General features: G+C 38.1%; 1 protein-coding gene across 6 annotated transcripts in view; it reads right to left on the reverse strand.

The window, feature by feature from the left end:
• The window catches only part of LOC103567445 (lipase member K), a 49,391-nt gene that overhangs the window by 7,183 nt on the left and 27,606 nt on the right, over window positions 1–14,602 (reverse strand). For 5 of the 6 annotated variants that reach the window (XM_070562018.1, XM_008544106.2, XM_070562007.1 and 2 more), the window contains 2 exons: window positions 2,694–2,840; window positions 523–594 (listed from right to left, as the gene is read on the reverse strand). In XM_070562018.1, the coding sequence (XP_070418119.1) occupies window positions 523–594; window positions 2,694–2,840 (219 nt within the window). Of the gene's footprint in view, window positions 1–522; window positions 595–1,884; window positions 2,141–2,693; window positions 2,841–14,602 lie in introns of those variants that run through there. The other variant, XM_070562011.1, reaches the window with a different exon arrangement.

Raw genomic sequence — 14,602 nt, forward strand, 5'->3', positions numbered from 1 at the left:
CTATACCAGTTGAATCTGACTTATCTCTGAGCTTGCCAAACGTTGAGTAATATAGTAGCAAAAGAACCCCACAAACTTATACAGAAGGTAAAAACAGAAACCATTAACCCATTTTAATCCCTCCCTAATGTTTAATTTGCTGAATAAAGCACTCTGAAATGGCCCATATGCCAACTGAAGGATGAACAGATCTGGAGTAGCCTGTATCATGTTATATAAACTTCCATTAGAGCGACAATTTCCCAAAAGAGGACATACAAGCTTTCCCTAGAAAAAGCAGTTTGGAGGAATCTCAGGATCAGAGTTCAGTCATCATATCTGGGAACCAAGACCAAACATCAGATACTGAGGATATGGAAAATAAAAGGAAGTAAAGGAAATCAAAATACGTTGATGATGATTGCAGAAACATCAACTGACAGTGGCAAGTGCCTGCAAAACCCTGCAGTGAGCTCTCTGGGGGCGCTCCTCCGGGATCCTGCAGAGATACGTGTGCATCATCTCAGGAATAGGAAGCCATACCTGGGCCCAGTGCAGCATATTCTGAACAGACGTTCCCGCAGGGCTCTGTGCCAAATAAACATCCAAGCGACTCTGAAAAGTAAACAGATTATTTCTCACCTGCAGGCTAACCATATAATCACATCACAAGTAAATCTGAATATTTTCTTTCTTTCCTTTTTTGTTTTTAGGAATAAACATGTAGCATACCATGAAGACACATTAACCAAACAAGCCCATCTTAAGAGCTTTCTTCTTCCTTAGCTCTATTCTTCTGTCCTGGGCAGTGCCATCATAAAGCCCACAGAAGGCATCCTGCTGGTCACAGACAGAGGTAATACACCTTTCTTTCCAGCCTCACCTCAGACAGGTCCAAGAGTGTAGGAGGTCAAGGGGTAAAAGCCCCAGTGACTGTCTCCTTCACCCTGTGTTAAGTCCAAAGGACATTCTGAGAAAGTTGTTCATCATAAGACACTGGGAACAGATCTGAATGTTTCCTTTTGCTTTCTGATTTTAAAAATGTGGTAAATGTTCTACTGGGCTCTTTGAAAATTTTGGGGGCATAATCAGTCCAGTACTTTAACAGCCATTAACACTTAGATTTCTTCTGGATAAAAAAAACCTTGGGGCCGGCCCGGTGGTGCAGTGGTTAAGTGCGCACGTTTGCTTTGGCGGCCGGGGATTTGCCAGTTTGGATCCTCGGAGAGGACATGGCACCGTTTGTCAAGCCATGCTGTGGTAGGTATCCCACATATAAAGTAGAGGAAGATGGGCATGGATGTTAGCTCAGGGCCAGTCTTCCTCAGCAAAAAGAGGAGGATTGGCAGTAGTTAGCTCAGGACTAATCTTCCTCAAAAAAAAAAAAAAAAACCCTTGATGTTTTCCTATTTTCAATTGCATTTTCTTTTAGTATACAAAGAGTTATTTTTTCTACCAAAGCGGGCATCAGAAATATCTTGGAGCTTTTAAAAAAAATGCAACTAGTTACAAGCTACCAAAACCTATGAATCAATACCAAAATCTCTAGAGTTGAGTTCTAGACATGTGTTTTTGAAGTTCCATAAATGCTACTATGCATCCTTTGTTATGCTCCACTAAAATAAACGTCCTTGCAGGCACTGTAACATTCCACAGTCCAGTCTCCAACAGAGAGGAAAAAGGCAATCTGACCACACAAATGTACAGTGAAGGTCCCCAATGAAAGTTCAAGGGTGTCATTTGGTGGACGCTTTCTTTAGAAAATTCTTTGGCCATGTCAAGAGGGTGCTTTTGAAATTATTGAGTTTGCTTAAAGGTCTTTTTACTTAGCTTTGCCTCTGCCTATGTGATATGCTTCCATCTAAGTGGCAGGCAAGCATAGTTTCCCCAGTAAATTGAGAAAGTGAGAAATGAATGTGAAAAGGCAGCGACTAAGGTTTGCTTTGTATAAACACACTTTTATAAATCTTGTTTAAAAACAAGGAAAGCGTTAATCAATGCTTTCCACTGACAGAGGGAGACAGGGCTCTGGGAAGCAGGCTGTGAGACAGTCAAAGATCATTTTCAGCTCTGTCCCACCTCTGTTTTCAAACATATCTTCTCTCTTGCTGAGGAGTAAACAGTAGCTTTCTCTCTTTCCCCATCCCACTTTTCTGGTCAGCTAATGGTAACCAAGAAAGAAAAGGATCTCAGTCAAGTTGGAAAGGATTTGACAAGAACTCCAACACTTATCCCTTGAATGGTGAATATGTGGCTATCATTGAAGAGCCATCCCTTTACCCCTTTGGATTACAAAAGTAGGTAGTTCACAAAATGACTATTGTCAAATTACCTATGGAAGTGGAAAATTGATTCAAAAAATACAATCTGGGCTCACTCTCTGAAATTCTACTCAGTAAGTTTGAGATAGGGCTCAGGCACAGCAAGATAAATTTCAAAACCATAGCCTTAATCGAAGTGAAGGACTTTTCAATGGTGGCACTTTGGCCAACAGCAAGTGTTGGTGAGAATTTTCAGTGGCCAAACCTCCTTCTCAAATCTTCCTGCTAAAGCAAGTGGACTCTCAGCCTTGGTTGGAAGCCATGAATAGATGATTATGTTCCAGGAGACAAAAAGGAGACCTTGGCAGGTGGTTTCCATGCAATTCAGAACAAACTCTCCTCATCTCTGTGTAAAAACCAATTGCTTTTCTGGATCTGTCTTCTTACACATACCATGTTTAAGTTTTTCCGATCAAATCCACTCAAAGTAAATAGGAAGTTGCTGCAAATATGATGAAATAGCTTCCGGTTGCACACCTTGGTGGCAATGAAGTGGTCAAAAAATGTCTGAGAATAGAACATCTTGTCACCAAATAACACCTGCAAGATCAATTTAAGACACCATCAAATTTCATGGATGTCAATGTCAAGAGTGGAGACTGAGTGATAATTTAGACAAGGACTGGACAGAAGGTGACATCTGATCAGTGCTAGCCCCAAGTGAAGCAAGACACATGTCAAATTTTGTTTTTGTGGTTCTCCCAACCCACATTTGTGGTCTTCCCAACTCACCTTTTGATGCCTTTTCCCAAGATCCTTTACTAGGGGTGTTTTTCAGAATGTCCCCTGAGAAACCAGTGCCCACAGGAAACTGGTGAGGCTTTGGAGTCAGGCATACCTTGGTTTGATTCCGGACTCCATCTCATATACTTTAAGAGTGTATTTAATTTCTATTATCCTGAATTTTCTTGACTACAAAATGGAAAATTAACATCTACTAAGCAGGACTGTTGTGACGATAACAGGTCATGTTTAAAAGATGCCTAGTGTAGTTTCTGGGGCCAGCCCTACGGCATAGCAGTTAAGTTCAGAGTGCTCTGCTTTGGTGGCCTGTGTTCACAGGTTCAGATCCCAGGTGCAAACCTATACCACTTGTCAACCATGTTGTGGCACTGACCCACACATAAAGTGGAGGAAGTTTGGCACAGATGTTAGCCCAGGGCTAATCTTCCTCAAGCAAAAAAAAGAGGAAAATTGGCAACAGATGTTAGCTCAGGGCTAATATTCCTCTGCAAAAAAAAATTAAAAAAATAAAAGGGGGCCAGCTTAGTGGCATAGCAGTTAAGTTTGCATGCTCAGCTTTGGCGGCCTGGGGATTGGTGGTTTGGATCCCAGGTGCAGACTTACACACTGTTTATCAAGCCATGCTGTGGCAGGCATCCCACATATAAAGTAGAGGAGGATGGGCATGGATGTTAGCTCAGGGCCAATCTTCCTCGGCAAAAAGAGGAGGATTAGAGGCGGATGTTAGTTCAGGAATAATCTTCCTCAAAAATAGGTAAATAAAATTAAAAATTAAAAGCCATGTAATATAGTTTCTAGAACCTAGCAAACTTTCACAAAACAATAACTATTATTATAATTAGTGACTGATACAGACTTGATGAGCCATTTCTTCCAGAATCTTTTTTTTAAAGAGCTTATTAGTATTATTACTGGTTGTTTTTGAAGATTGGCTCTTAGCCAACATCTGTCGCCAACCTTCCTCTTTTTTTTTCTTCTCCCCAAAGCCCCAGTGCATAGCTATATATCTTAGTTGTAGGTCATTCTAGTTCTTCTATGTGGGATGCTGCCATAGCATGGCTTGATTAGTGGTGGGTAGGTCCATGCCCAGGATCTGAACTGGTAAACCCTGGCTCCTGAAGTGGAGCGTGAGAACTTAACCACTTGGCCATGGGGCCAGCTGCCTTCCAGAATCTTTCAATGAACTTTTTCTGGAGGCAAAAGCCTAACTCAAAGAAGTACATTTCTACTAGTGAAATTTCAGGCAATGTTGCTAGTGAGTGGAACTTATCTTTTGAACTTTAGGAACCCTTCAATTATAACATAAAATTCATATGTAATCCCTGTGCATATAAGTCCCTTCTTGCCTTCATTTCACAATAACTAGTTTTATAGTCTTAGGATAATAAACTAGATATAAAGGCGAAAAGATATTTATTAATTCTTAAAACTTTTGGAAACACCCATTTACAGTAGAAAACTGGCATATTTTTCCTCTGGAATCCTTTATTAACTGGCAATTACAACGAAAGAACAATAACAAGTAGAGTTTATTCTTATTGCATGGATGTACTACAAGATTTTATACCATCTTTGGTAAACTAGATCCAGTAAATTCCTACTAGGTATAAACTATTGAACTCTGAGTTTGAAAAATGGTTACCCGATATGGTCAAAGGTAATCTTCGTTTAATGGAATATTTAATATTCCATGGAAATATTTGATATTCCATGGAATATTAATGGAATATAAGATATACCATGACTTCATGTACTCCTTCATGCCAGACAGAGGGACAGAAGAAGGGATGGAAGGAAGGAGGGAGAGAGAGGCTAAAATATGTTAAACTAGTTCAAATCATACTTCTTTAGATCTGGAAAACAATAATTAACCCTTGAAAACATTATCTAATTCATTCTGGCCTCTTATTCATTTTATCAGAATCACTAGGACACTTGGACGATATATTAGATAACTTATTTTATCCATTTATCAAATTGTAACTCTTCCTGCATCACTGTCTATATGATAATTTAGTAATAGCAGCAGGAGACATATAGAATGAGCTTATCTTTTAAAAGAATGTTGACATCTATCGTATGTTCTTGAATGTGATAACCTAAATAGATGGCCACATTAAAAATAGTTAAAAAAATAGTCAAAGCAGAAGGTAGGACCTGATTTTAATCAGTGAACATTTCTATTTTTCATTTACCAGTATCTTCGTCATCCACACTTGACAGAAAATCCATGTGAAAGGAAGTTCATAGGATAATCAACCATGAAAATATGATATGAAGAAGAGGTTATACCTACCATAAGAGGTCCTTGTTCTTTGTTCTGATAATTGCTTTCAGAAATATAGGGTGAATTAGCATGGCAGTCTCTGATTTCACTTCACCTCTATATCCATGCATGAGTGACTCAGCAAAACTACCACACATTTACCCAAGGATAAATAATTGCTCTTTTACCCTAACTTAAAAGACAGGATAGTAATGCAGGCCAGCCAGTCATCCAGCACCTGCTTGCAGAGTTGCAAACATGTTGACTTGTAGATAATTCCAAGTTGGTTCTGGAAGGAGCATGTTTGTCACATAACAGTGTGGAGATAGGCTGCCTCTATTAGCTCTTTTGGTACCTTTGTGAGAATCAGAAAAGGTACCCGCTCTTCTGAGCACATGGCTCCATGCCAGGGCTCATGGCTTGCTGGATTCAGCTCTCAAAAGCCTGGTGTGCTGGGCACCATTGTGCATGGCTGCATGAGGATCCAGGACTGACTTCTTTAGGTTGGCATTGAAAAGGTGGGGAAATGACAACATAAGAAAGGACTGACTATGGATGGCCTGGTGAGATCTGGGTTCAAATTCTGGCTCTGCTACCCATTAGTTGGGTGATTTGGGACAGGCTGTTTAGCCTCTCAGAGCCTAAGGTCCTTCTTTTAAGAAATGGAGACAATAATAAGAATTCTTATTATTGTAGATAGCATGTAAAAAGCAAAGGGTCAAGGCAAGTGGTAGGTCAGAAAAAAGTGAGACAAGAACACAAAGGCATAAATGCCCAGGGGCAAACAAGGAATGGGAAGGGAGGAAAGGATGAATAGACAGGAGATCTGAAATAACAAGTGCTGTGGCTTTGAATCTAAAACAAACTCAATTAATAATACTAGATAATATTTATTGAGCACCTGCTATAAGCTAGGTACGATGCTTAAACATGTATTATTTCAGTGAATTTCCCAAAGAACTTGACAAATTCTACCTGGGTTGTTTATTTATTTACGACTTTACTGAGGAATAATTGACACCATAAGACATGTATCAAATTGTAACTCTTCCTGTGTAACTGTCTATATGATAATTGAACAATAGCAGCAGGATACATATAGAGTGAACTTATCTTTTAAAAGAATGTTGTCATCTATTCTATGTTCTCGAGTGTGATAACCTAAATAGATTGCCACATTAACAAATAATTAAACTAGAAGATAGGACTTGATTTTAATTGGTGAACATTTTTATTTTTCTATGAACTTCTATGAAGTTCATTTTTTAAAATTAGATTCCATATGTAAGTGATTCAGTACAATATCTTTCGCTGTCTGTCTTATTTCATTTGGCTTTATGTCTTCCAGTTTCACCCAATTTGTCGCAAATGGCAGTATTTCCTTCTTTTTTTTTTGGCTTTTTTATATTCTTTTTAATTTTTCTGTTATAATTTATATAGGAACCTCTCTAGTGTTTTCCCATAAGGACTGTACTGATTTACATTTCTACCCAAAGTGTATAAGGCTTTCCTTTCTCCACATCCTGGCCAACATTTGTTATTTCTTGTCTTTTTGATAATAGCCATTTTGACAGGTGTGAGGTGATATCTTATTGTGGTTTTGATTTGTATTTCCCTGATGATTAGTGATGTTGAGTACCTTTCGTGTACATGTTGGCCATCTATATGTCTTCTTTGGAAAAATGTGTATTCTGGTCCTTTACCCATTTTTTAGTCGGATTACTTGCATTTTTGCTTGAGCTGTGAGTTCTTCATATATTTTGGATATTAACCCCTTATCAAATATGTGGTTTGTAAATATTTTCTCCCATTCTGCAGATTGCCTTTTCAATATGTTGATTGTTTCCATTGCTGTGTAGAAGCTTTTTAGTTAGTCCCACTTGTTTATTTTTGGTTTTATTGCCTGTGCTTTTGGTGTCTTATACAAAAAATTATTGGCAAGGCCAACGTCTAGGAGCTTTTCTCCTTTGTTTTCTTCTAGGAATTTTAAAGTTTCAAGTCTTACATTTAAGTCTTTAATCCACTTCAGCTTAATTTTTGTGAGTGGTGTAGCATAGGAGTCCAGTTTCATTCTTTTGCATGCGGCTATTCAGTTATCCCAACACAATTTATTGGAGACTGTCCTTTCTCCACTGTTTGTTCATAGTGCCCCTGTCAAAGATTAGTTGACCATAAGCATGCATTTGTTTCTGGGGTCTCAATTCTGTTCCACAGGTCTATGTGACTGTTTTCATGCTGGTACCATACTGTTTTGATTACTATAGCTTTGTAATATAGTTTGAGATCAGGAAGTGTGATGCCTCAAACTTTATTCTTGTTTCTCAGGATTGGTTTTCCTATTCAGGGTCTTTTTGGTTCTATACAAATTTTAGAATAGATTTTGCTATTTCTATGAAAATTACATTGGAATTTTGATAGGGATTGCTTTGAATCTGCAGATCATTTGGGCGGTATGGACATTTTAGTATAATATTAATTCTTCCAATCTATGAACATGGGATATCTTTTTGTGTCTTTTTCAATTTCTTTCATTAATGTCTTATAGTTCTCAGTGTACAGGTCTTTCACCTTGGTTACTAATTTCAGTAAATTGTGTTTCATTGGCCTCTTTAGGGTGTTTTTTAGATAAGATCATGTCATCTACAAACAGACATAATTTTACATCTTCCTTTCTGACTTGGATGCCTTTTCTTTCTTTTCCTTGCCTAACTAATCTGGCTAGGACTTCTAGTACTTTGTTGAATACAAGTGGTGAGAGTGGGTATCTTTGTCTTGTTTCTGATCTTAGAGGAAAGGCTTTTAACTTTGCATAATTTTAGCTATGGGTTTGTCATATATAGCCTTTATTATATAGAGGTACATTCCTGCTATATCTAATTTTTTGAGAGTTTTTATCATGAAAAGAAGTTTAGCTTTGTCAAATGGCTTTTCTGCATGTGTTGAGATGATCATGTAATTTTCATCCTTCATTCTATTAAGGTAGTATATCACCCTTATTGATTTGTGTATGTTGAACCATCTTTGCATCCCAGAGATAGATCCCAGTTGATCATGGTGTATGATCCTTTTAATGGACTGTTGAATTCAGTTTACTAGTATTTTCTTGAGGACATTTGCATCTATGTTCATCAGGGATATTGGCCTGTGATTTTCTTTTCTTGTGGTGTCTTTTTCTGATTTTAGTATCAGGATAATGCTGGCTTTGTAAAATGCGTTTGGAAGTGTTCCTTTTTCTTCAGTTTGTTGGAAGAGTTTGAGGAGGATTTGTATTAATTCTTTTTCAAATCTTTTTTAGAATTCACTAGTGAAGCCATCTGGTCCTGGGCTTTCATTTGTTGAGAGATTTTTGATTACTGATTTAATCTCTTTGCTCATTGTTAGTCTATTCAGATTTTCCCTCACTTCATAATTCAGTATTGGTAAATTGTATGTTTCTAGGAATTTACCCATTTCTCATAAATCATCTAATGCGTTCATATATAATTGTTCACGGGAGTCCCATGATGCTTATATTTCTACAGTATCAATTTTAATGTCTCCTCTTATTTTTATAATTTTATTTATTTGAGCCATCTCTCTTTTTTTATTAGTTACTTTAGCTAAAGGTTTGTCAGTTTTGTTTATCTTTTAAAAAAAACAACTCTCAGTTTCATTGATTGTTTCCATTGTCCTTCTAGTCTATTTAATTCATTTCCGCTCTTATCATTATTATCTCCCTCCTTCTGCTAACGTTGGGCTTAGTTTGTTCTTTTTGTAGTTCTTTGAGGTGTAAGATTAGGTTGTTTATTTGATATCTTTCCTTTTCCTTTTTTTTTTTGAGGAAGATTAGCCCTGAGATAACAGTTGCCACCAATCCTCCTCTCTTTGCTAACCCTGCAAACAAAGATAAATATGCATCCTTCATTATGTGCCACTAAAATAAACACGCCCATATTCTTCTACTTTATATGTGGGACGTCTGCCACAGCATGGTTTGACAAGTGGTGTGTAGGTCTGCACCCAGGATCTGAGCCAGCAAACCCCAGGCCACTGAAGCAGAACGTGTGAACTTAACTGCTGCACCACTGGGTTGGCCCCTTCTTTTTCTTGATGCAGGCATCTGTTTCCATAAATTTCCCTCTTATAACGCTTCCCACAATTTTAGTATGTTGTGTTTCCATTTTTGTTTGTCTGAAGATATTTTTTGATTTCTTCTTTGATCCATTAGATATTCAGAAGTATAGTGTTTAATTTACACATATTTGTAAATATTCCAGCTTTTCTTTTGTTATTGATTTCTTGTTTCATACCGTTGTGTTCAGAAAAGATACTTGGTATGATTTACTCTTCTTAAACTTTTTAAGACTTTTTTTGTGACCTAACATATGACGTCTCCTGAAAAATATTCCATGTGTGCTTCAGAAGAATGTGTATACTGTTGCAACTGGATGTGATGTTTGCATGTGTCTGTTAGGTCCATTAGTCTAAAGTTTAGTTCAAATCTATTATTTCCTTATTGATTTTCTCTCTGGATGATCTAGCCATTGTTGAAAGTTGGGTATTGAAGTCTCCTACAATTATTGCAGGGCTGTCTGTTTCTCTCTTCAGAACTGTTGTTTAATATATTTAGGTGCTCTAATATTGGGTGAACATATATTTACAATTGTTGTATCCTTTTGATGAATTGATCCCTTTATCACTATACAATAATCTTGTTTGTCTCTTGTTACCATTTTTGACTTAAAGTTTATGTTGTCTGATGTAAGTATAGCTACCCATGCTCTCTTGGTTTGTATTTGTTTGGAATACACTTTTCCATCCCTTCACTTTGAGTCTATGTGTATCCTTGAAGTTGATTGAGCCTTGTCTAGGCAGCATATGGTTGTCTTGTTTTTTAATTCATTCAATCACTATATCATTTAATTGGAGAATTTAAACCATTTACATTTAGAGTAATTATTGATAAGCAAGGACTTACTATTGCTGTTTTGTTGTTTTCTGATTGTTTTGTCATTCCTTTGTTACTTTCTTCCTCTTTTGCTGTCTATCTTTGTGAATTAATGATTTTTTTGTAGTGCTATGCTTTGGTACTTTTCTCTTTATCATTTTTGTAACTATTATAGGTTTTTGCTTCGTGATTACCATGAGGCTTTTATAATACATCTTATAGTTGTAACAGTCTATTGTAAACTGAAAACAACTTAACTACAATTGCATAAAAATGTTCTGTACATTTACTTGTCCCTCCTCATATTTTATGTTGATGTCACAATTTACATCTTTTTATGTTATGTATCCATTAACAGAATTTTGTAGCTATACTTATTTTTAACACTTTTATTTTTTGACGTACACACTAGAGTTCAAAAGTGGTTTACACACTGCCATTGGAGTATTAGAGTATTTTGAATTTGACTATATATTTGCCCTTACCAGTGAATTTTTTATTTTCATAAATTTTCGTGTTACTAATTAGAATACTTTTGTTTCTGCTTTAAGAACTCCCTGTAGCATGTCTTGTAAAGCAGGTCTAGTGATGAAAACTTTCCTCAGCTTTTGTTTGTCTGGGAAAGTATTATCTTTCCTTTATTTCTGAAGGACAACTTTGCTGAGTAAAGTATTCTTAGTTGGCAGTATTTTTCTTTGAGCGCTTTAAATATATCATGGTCTTCTCTCCTGGCCTGCAAGGTCTCTGCTGAGAAATCTGCTGATAGCCTTATTGGAGTTCCCTTATATATAATGAGTCTTTTTCTTCTTGCTACTTTCAATATTCTGTTTATCTTAGTTTTGTGTGTGTGTGTGTGGAAGATTGGTCCTGAGCTAACACCTGTGTCGATCTTCCTCTATTTTGTGTGGGATGCTGCCACAGCATGGCTTGATGAGCAGTGCTAGGTCTGTGCCCAGGATCAGAACCTGCGAACTCTCGGTTGCCAAAGCAGAGTGCATGAACTTAACCTCTACAGCACTGGGCTGGCCTCATATATCTTTGGATTTTGAGAGTTTGATTTTAATGTGTCTTGGAGGAGATCTCTTTGAACTGAATCTTTTGGGGTTTTCTGAGCTTCACATACGTGGATGATCATATCTACCTAGATTTGGGAAATTGTCAGTCATTATTTCTTTAAAAAAGCTTTCTTCTCCTTTCTCTCTCTTCTTTCTGGGACTCCTATAATGGAAAAATTGCTTTGTTTGTGGTGTCCTACAATTCATGTAGGCTTTCTTCACTCTTTTTCATGCTTATTTCTTTTTTCTCCTTTGATAGTATAATATCAAGAGATCTGTTTTCATGTTCACAGATTATTTCTTCTTCATTGAGGCTGATGTTGAAGCTCTCTTATTCTATTTTTTATTTCATTCATTTCATTCTTTAGCAGTAGAATTTGCTTGGTTCTTTTTTTATGATCGTTATCTCTTTGTTGAACTTCTCAATTTTTTTATGCATCATTCTCCTGGGTTTGCTGAGTTGTCTGTGTTTTATCTGCTTAGCTTTCCTAAAATAATTATTTTGAATTCTTTTTCAGGTAACTCACAAATCTCCATTCCTTTGTGTTCAGTTCCTAGAAAATTATTGTGTTCCTTTGGTGGTGTCATGTTTCCTTGCTTTTTTGTGTTTCTAATGGCTTTGTGTTGATGTCTGCACATTTAAGGGAGCAGTCACCTCTTCCAGCCTTTTCAGACTGGCTTTAGTGGGGAAACACTTTCACCTGAAGGTGGCTGTAATGGCACCAGCTTGTAGGGTGAAGTGCCTTGATTCCAGGGAGGGCTCAGCATCATAGCCTCTGTGATGGAGCATCATAGCTCCAACAGCTGAGGTCAACAGTGATGAGGACTACAGGGGTCTTCACTGGCCAAGACTGTGGAGGTCCTGCAGGTGGTAGTGGTGTCTAAAATTATTATATTCCTTAGTGGCAAAGGCTGTTGATATCCTCCTGCTCTTTTTTGCCCCTGAAGAGAAGCTCCAGCTGAGTGTATCCTTCTTGGTGCCAGGTCTGGTGCACTGACACTCAGCAGTAGCAGAGCCAGGGTCTTGAGTTCAGAACTACCATAGCATCTGGGTTGGGGCATAGGTGCACTTGCTGTGGCAATGGTTCTAGTGTTTGAGATTCAGACATAAGCAGATCTTCTATGGAACTGGAGTTTGGGTCTTTGGTGCTTGCTTCAGTGACTTGAGCTAGGGGGAGAGACAGGGGGACTCAGCAGCAGCACAGACCCAGGCTTGACAGGTGCAGTTGTGGCTTGGGCCCAAGGGGTGCAGCAGCATGCCCTGGGAATGGCAGGTCACAGTCCCAACTCTTGCCCCAGGGGGCAGAAGCAGAGTAGCAGCAGCTTGGCCCTAGTGATGCTGGATCAAAGCCCTAAACTCAGGACCCAGGGACCAGAGCACAGATAGCAACTCTGTGGCTGGTAATAGGGGGTCAAAGCCATGACTTGGGACCCATGGGATGGGGAGCTGAGTAGTGGCAGCTTTGGTTCCATAGATGGCAAGACATTGTGATACTCTAATCCCAGATTGTAGGGCACAGCAACAACTGGGGCAACTGGGAACAGGTCTCACCTCAGTAACAGCTCCAGCCCTCAGGAGGAGATTAGCAGCATGGACTCAAGCAGCTCTGTCAGCTGGGTTCAGCATTGGTGAAGACAGTGGGGAACCTTGGTAGCAAAAGCCAAAAATGTCCATGGTAGTAATGAGCCTTGCTGGTATTCTGCTCTCCTTTTGCACATGTGATAACATCCCTCTGAGAGTATCCCTCTTGGTGCTGAGCTCCTCTAGACTGGGGGATGCGGTGATACAAGTAAAATGCTTCCTATGCTTGTCTATGCAGCCATCCTTGGTTTTTGAGCTCTGCAGGGTTTTTGCTGCTTCTTTGTTATAGTCCAAAGGTTTTTCAGAGCTATTTCTGTCAGTTCTTAGTTGTTTATTTATTGTTTTTGTTGTTTTTATCAAGGAGACAAGTGTTGGGACCTCCTAGCCTGCCATCTTGCTGACATCAGAACTTCAAATTCTATTGATTTTATAAATGTGAAAACAGTCTGAGAACGGTTAAATAACTTGCTCAAGGTCACAAAGGGCATGAAGCAGAGACAGAATGTGAACTTGATTCTGTCTGACTCATGTTCTTATGTCAGTGCCTTATGTGAATTGAATTGAATTGAATTGAAAGAACAATAGAAAAGAACTGATAATATCAATAAAAAGAATTCTCTAATCAGAGATAGTAAAAGGATCATCTCAGCCCAGGAGCTCTTTAGTGAAAGGAAGTCATTCCTTGACTTGCCTGAGAACATTTGGCTAACAGGAGAGGAGAAGAGAAAGTCCCACCCTCTCAAAGTTTATACCATGGCTATAAAGCTGTCTATCATTTCATTGTCAAACTCTGTAGATATATCTTCTTTTGCACAACTCTGGCTCAGTTTCCCAACATCTATCAGCTGAAGTGTAACAATAACCCCATAACCATTCACCTCATCTTTAGCCCCTCTTGATGTCTTTTACTCCGATCTACTTCCATTTGGTCCCAGGAGAACCTTTCCAAAAAAGAGCATAATGTGTCATTCCTTTGTGCAAATACTTTCCAAGGTTACCCATTACCTATAGAATAAATTCCAAATATATTAACTTGGCATTCAATGTTGTCCAAATCTACTCCTACGTTTCCAATATTTATTTCTCATATTCATCTTCACAAATTTAAAGCCCTAATAAAGTCATTTACACGAGGTTTCCCATGGCTTGAACTTTGCAACTGAAACGTAGCTCGCATTTCCCTCTTGGTTTAGAAAGACTTTCTGCAACACCCTATATATATTGAAATCTTGTCCTTAAGCCCAAACTCAAATGCCATTTCATTCAAGAGGTCTTCTGTGATTCCAACAATTAGAAACATTTTCACTTTTCTCTAAATTTGTCTAGCAATTTCTTTGCTCTATCATCATGATGCTGCTGGAATTTCTATCAAGAATTAGAGGGTCATATGTGGTAAGCTCCTTGATCGGAGTTAAAGCCCATTTAGGGCAATAGCTCCAAAAATGCAAAGGCGATCAGTCCTTTTCTCTGCTTCACATTCTTCAATGGCTTCCTGTCGCCAACAGAACAAAATCTAAATTTCTTAACATGACTTACCTTCTTTCTATTAACTGTCCCCTACTCTTTCCTTCATTGAGTCTCCTACCACTCTCTTATGCACTCTGATTTTCAGTCATACCAACAAGCTGAAAGGTATCTTTATAGACATAGCTATTTCCTGATGCTATGCTCTTGAAATAGTAGCTCCTAGATATCTCTTCACAGAATTGAATTGAACTGTACTATACC

Source organism: Equus przewalskii, chromosome 1 (genome assembly GCF_037783145.1).
Source record: "Equus przewalskii isolate Varuska chromosome 1, EquPr2, whole genome shotgun sequence".
Lineage (NCBI taxonomy): Eukaryota > Metazoa > Chordata > Mammalia > Perissodactyla > Equidae > Equus > Equus przewalskii.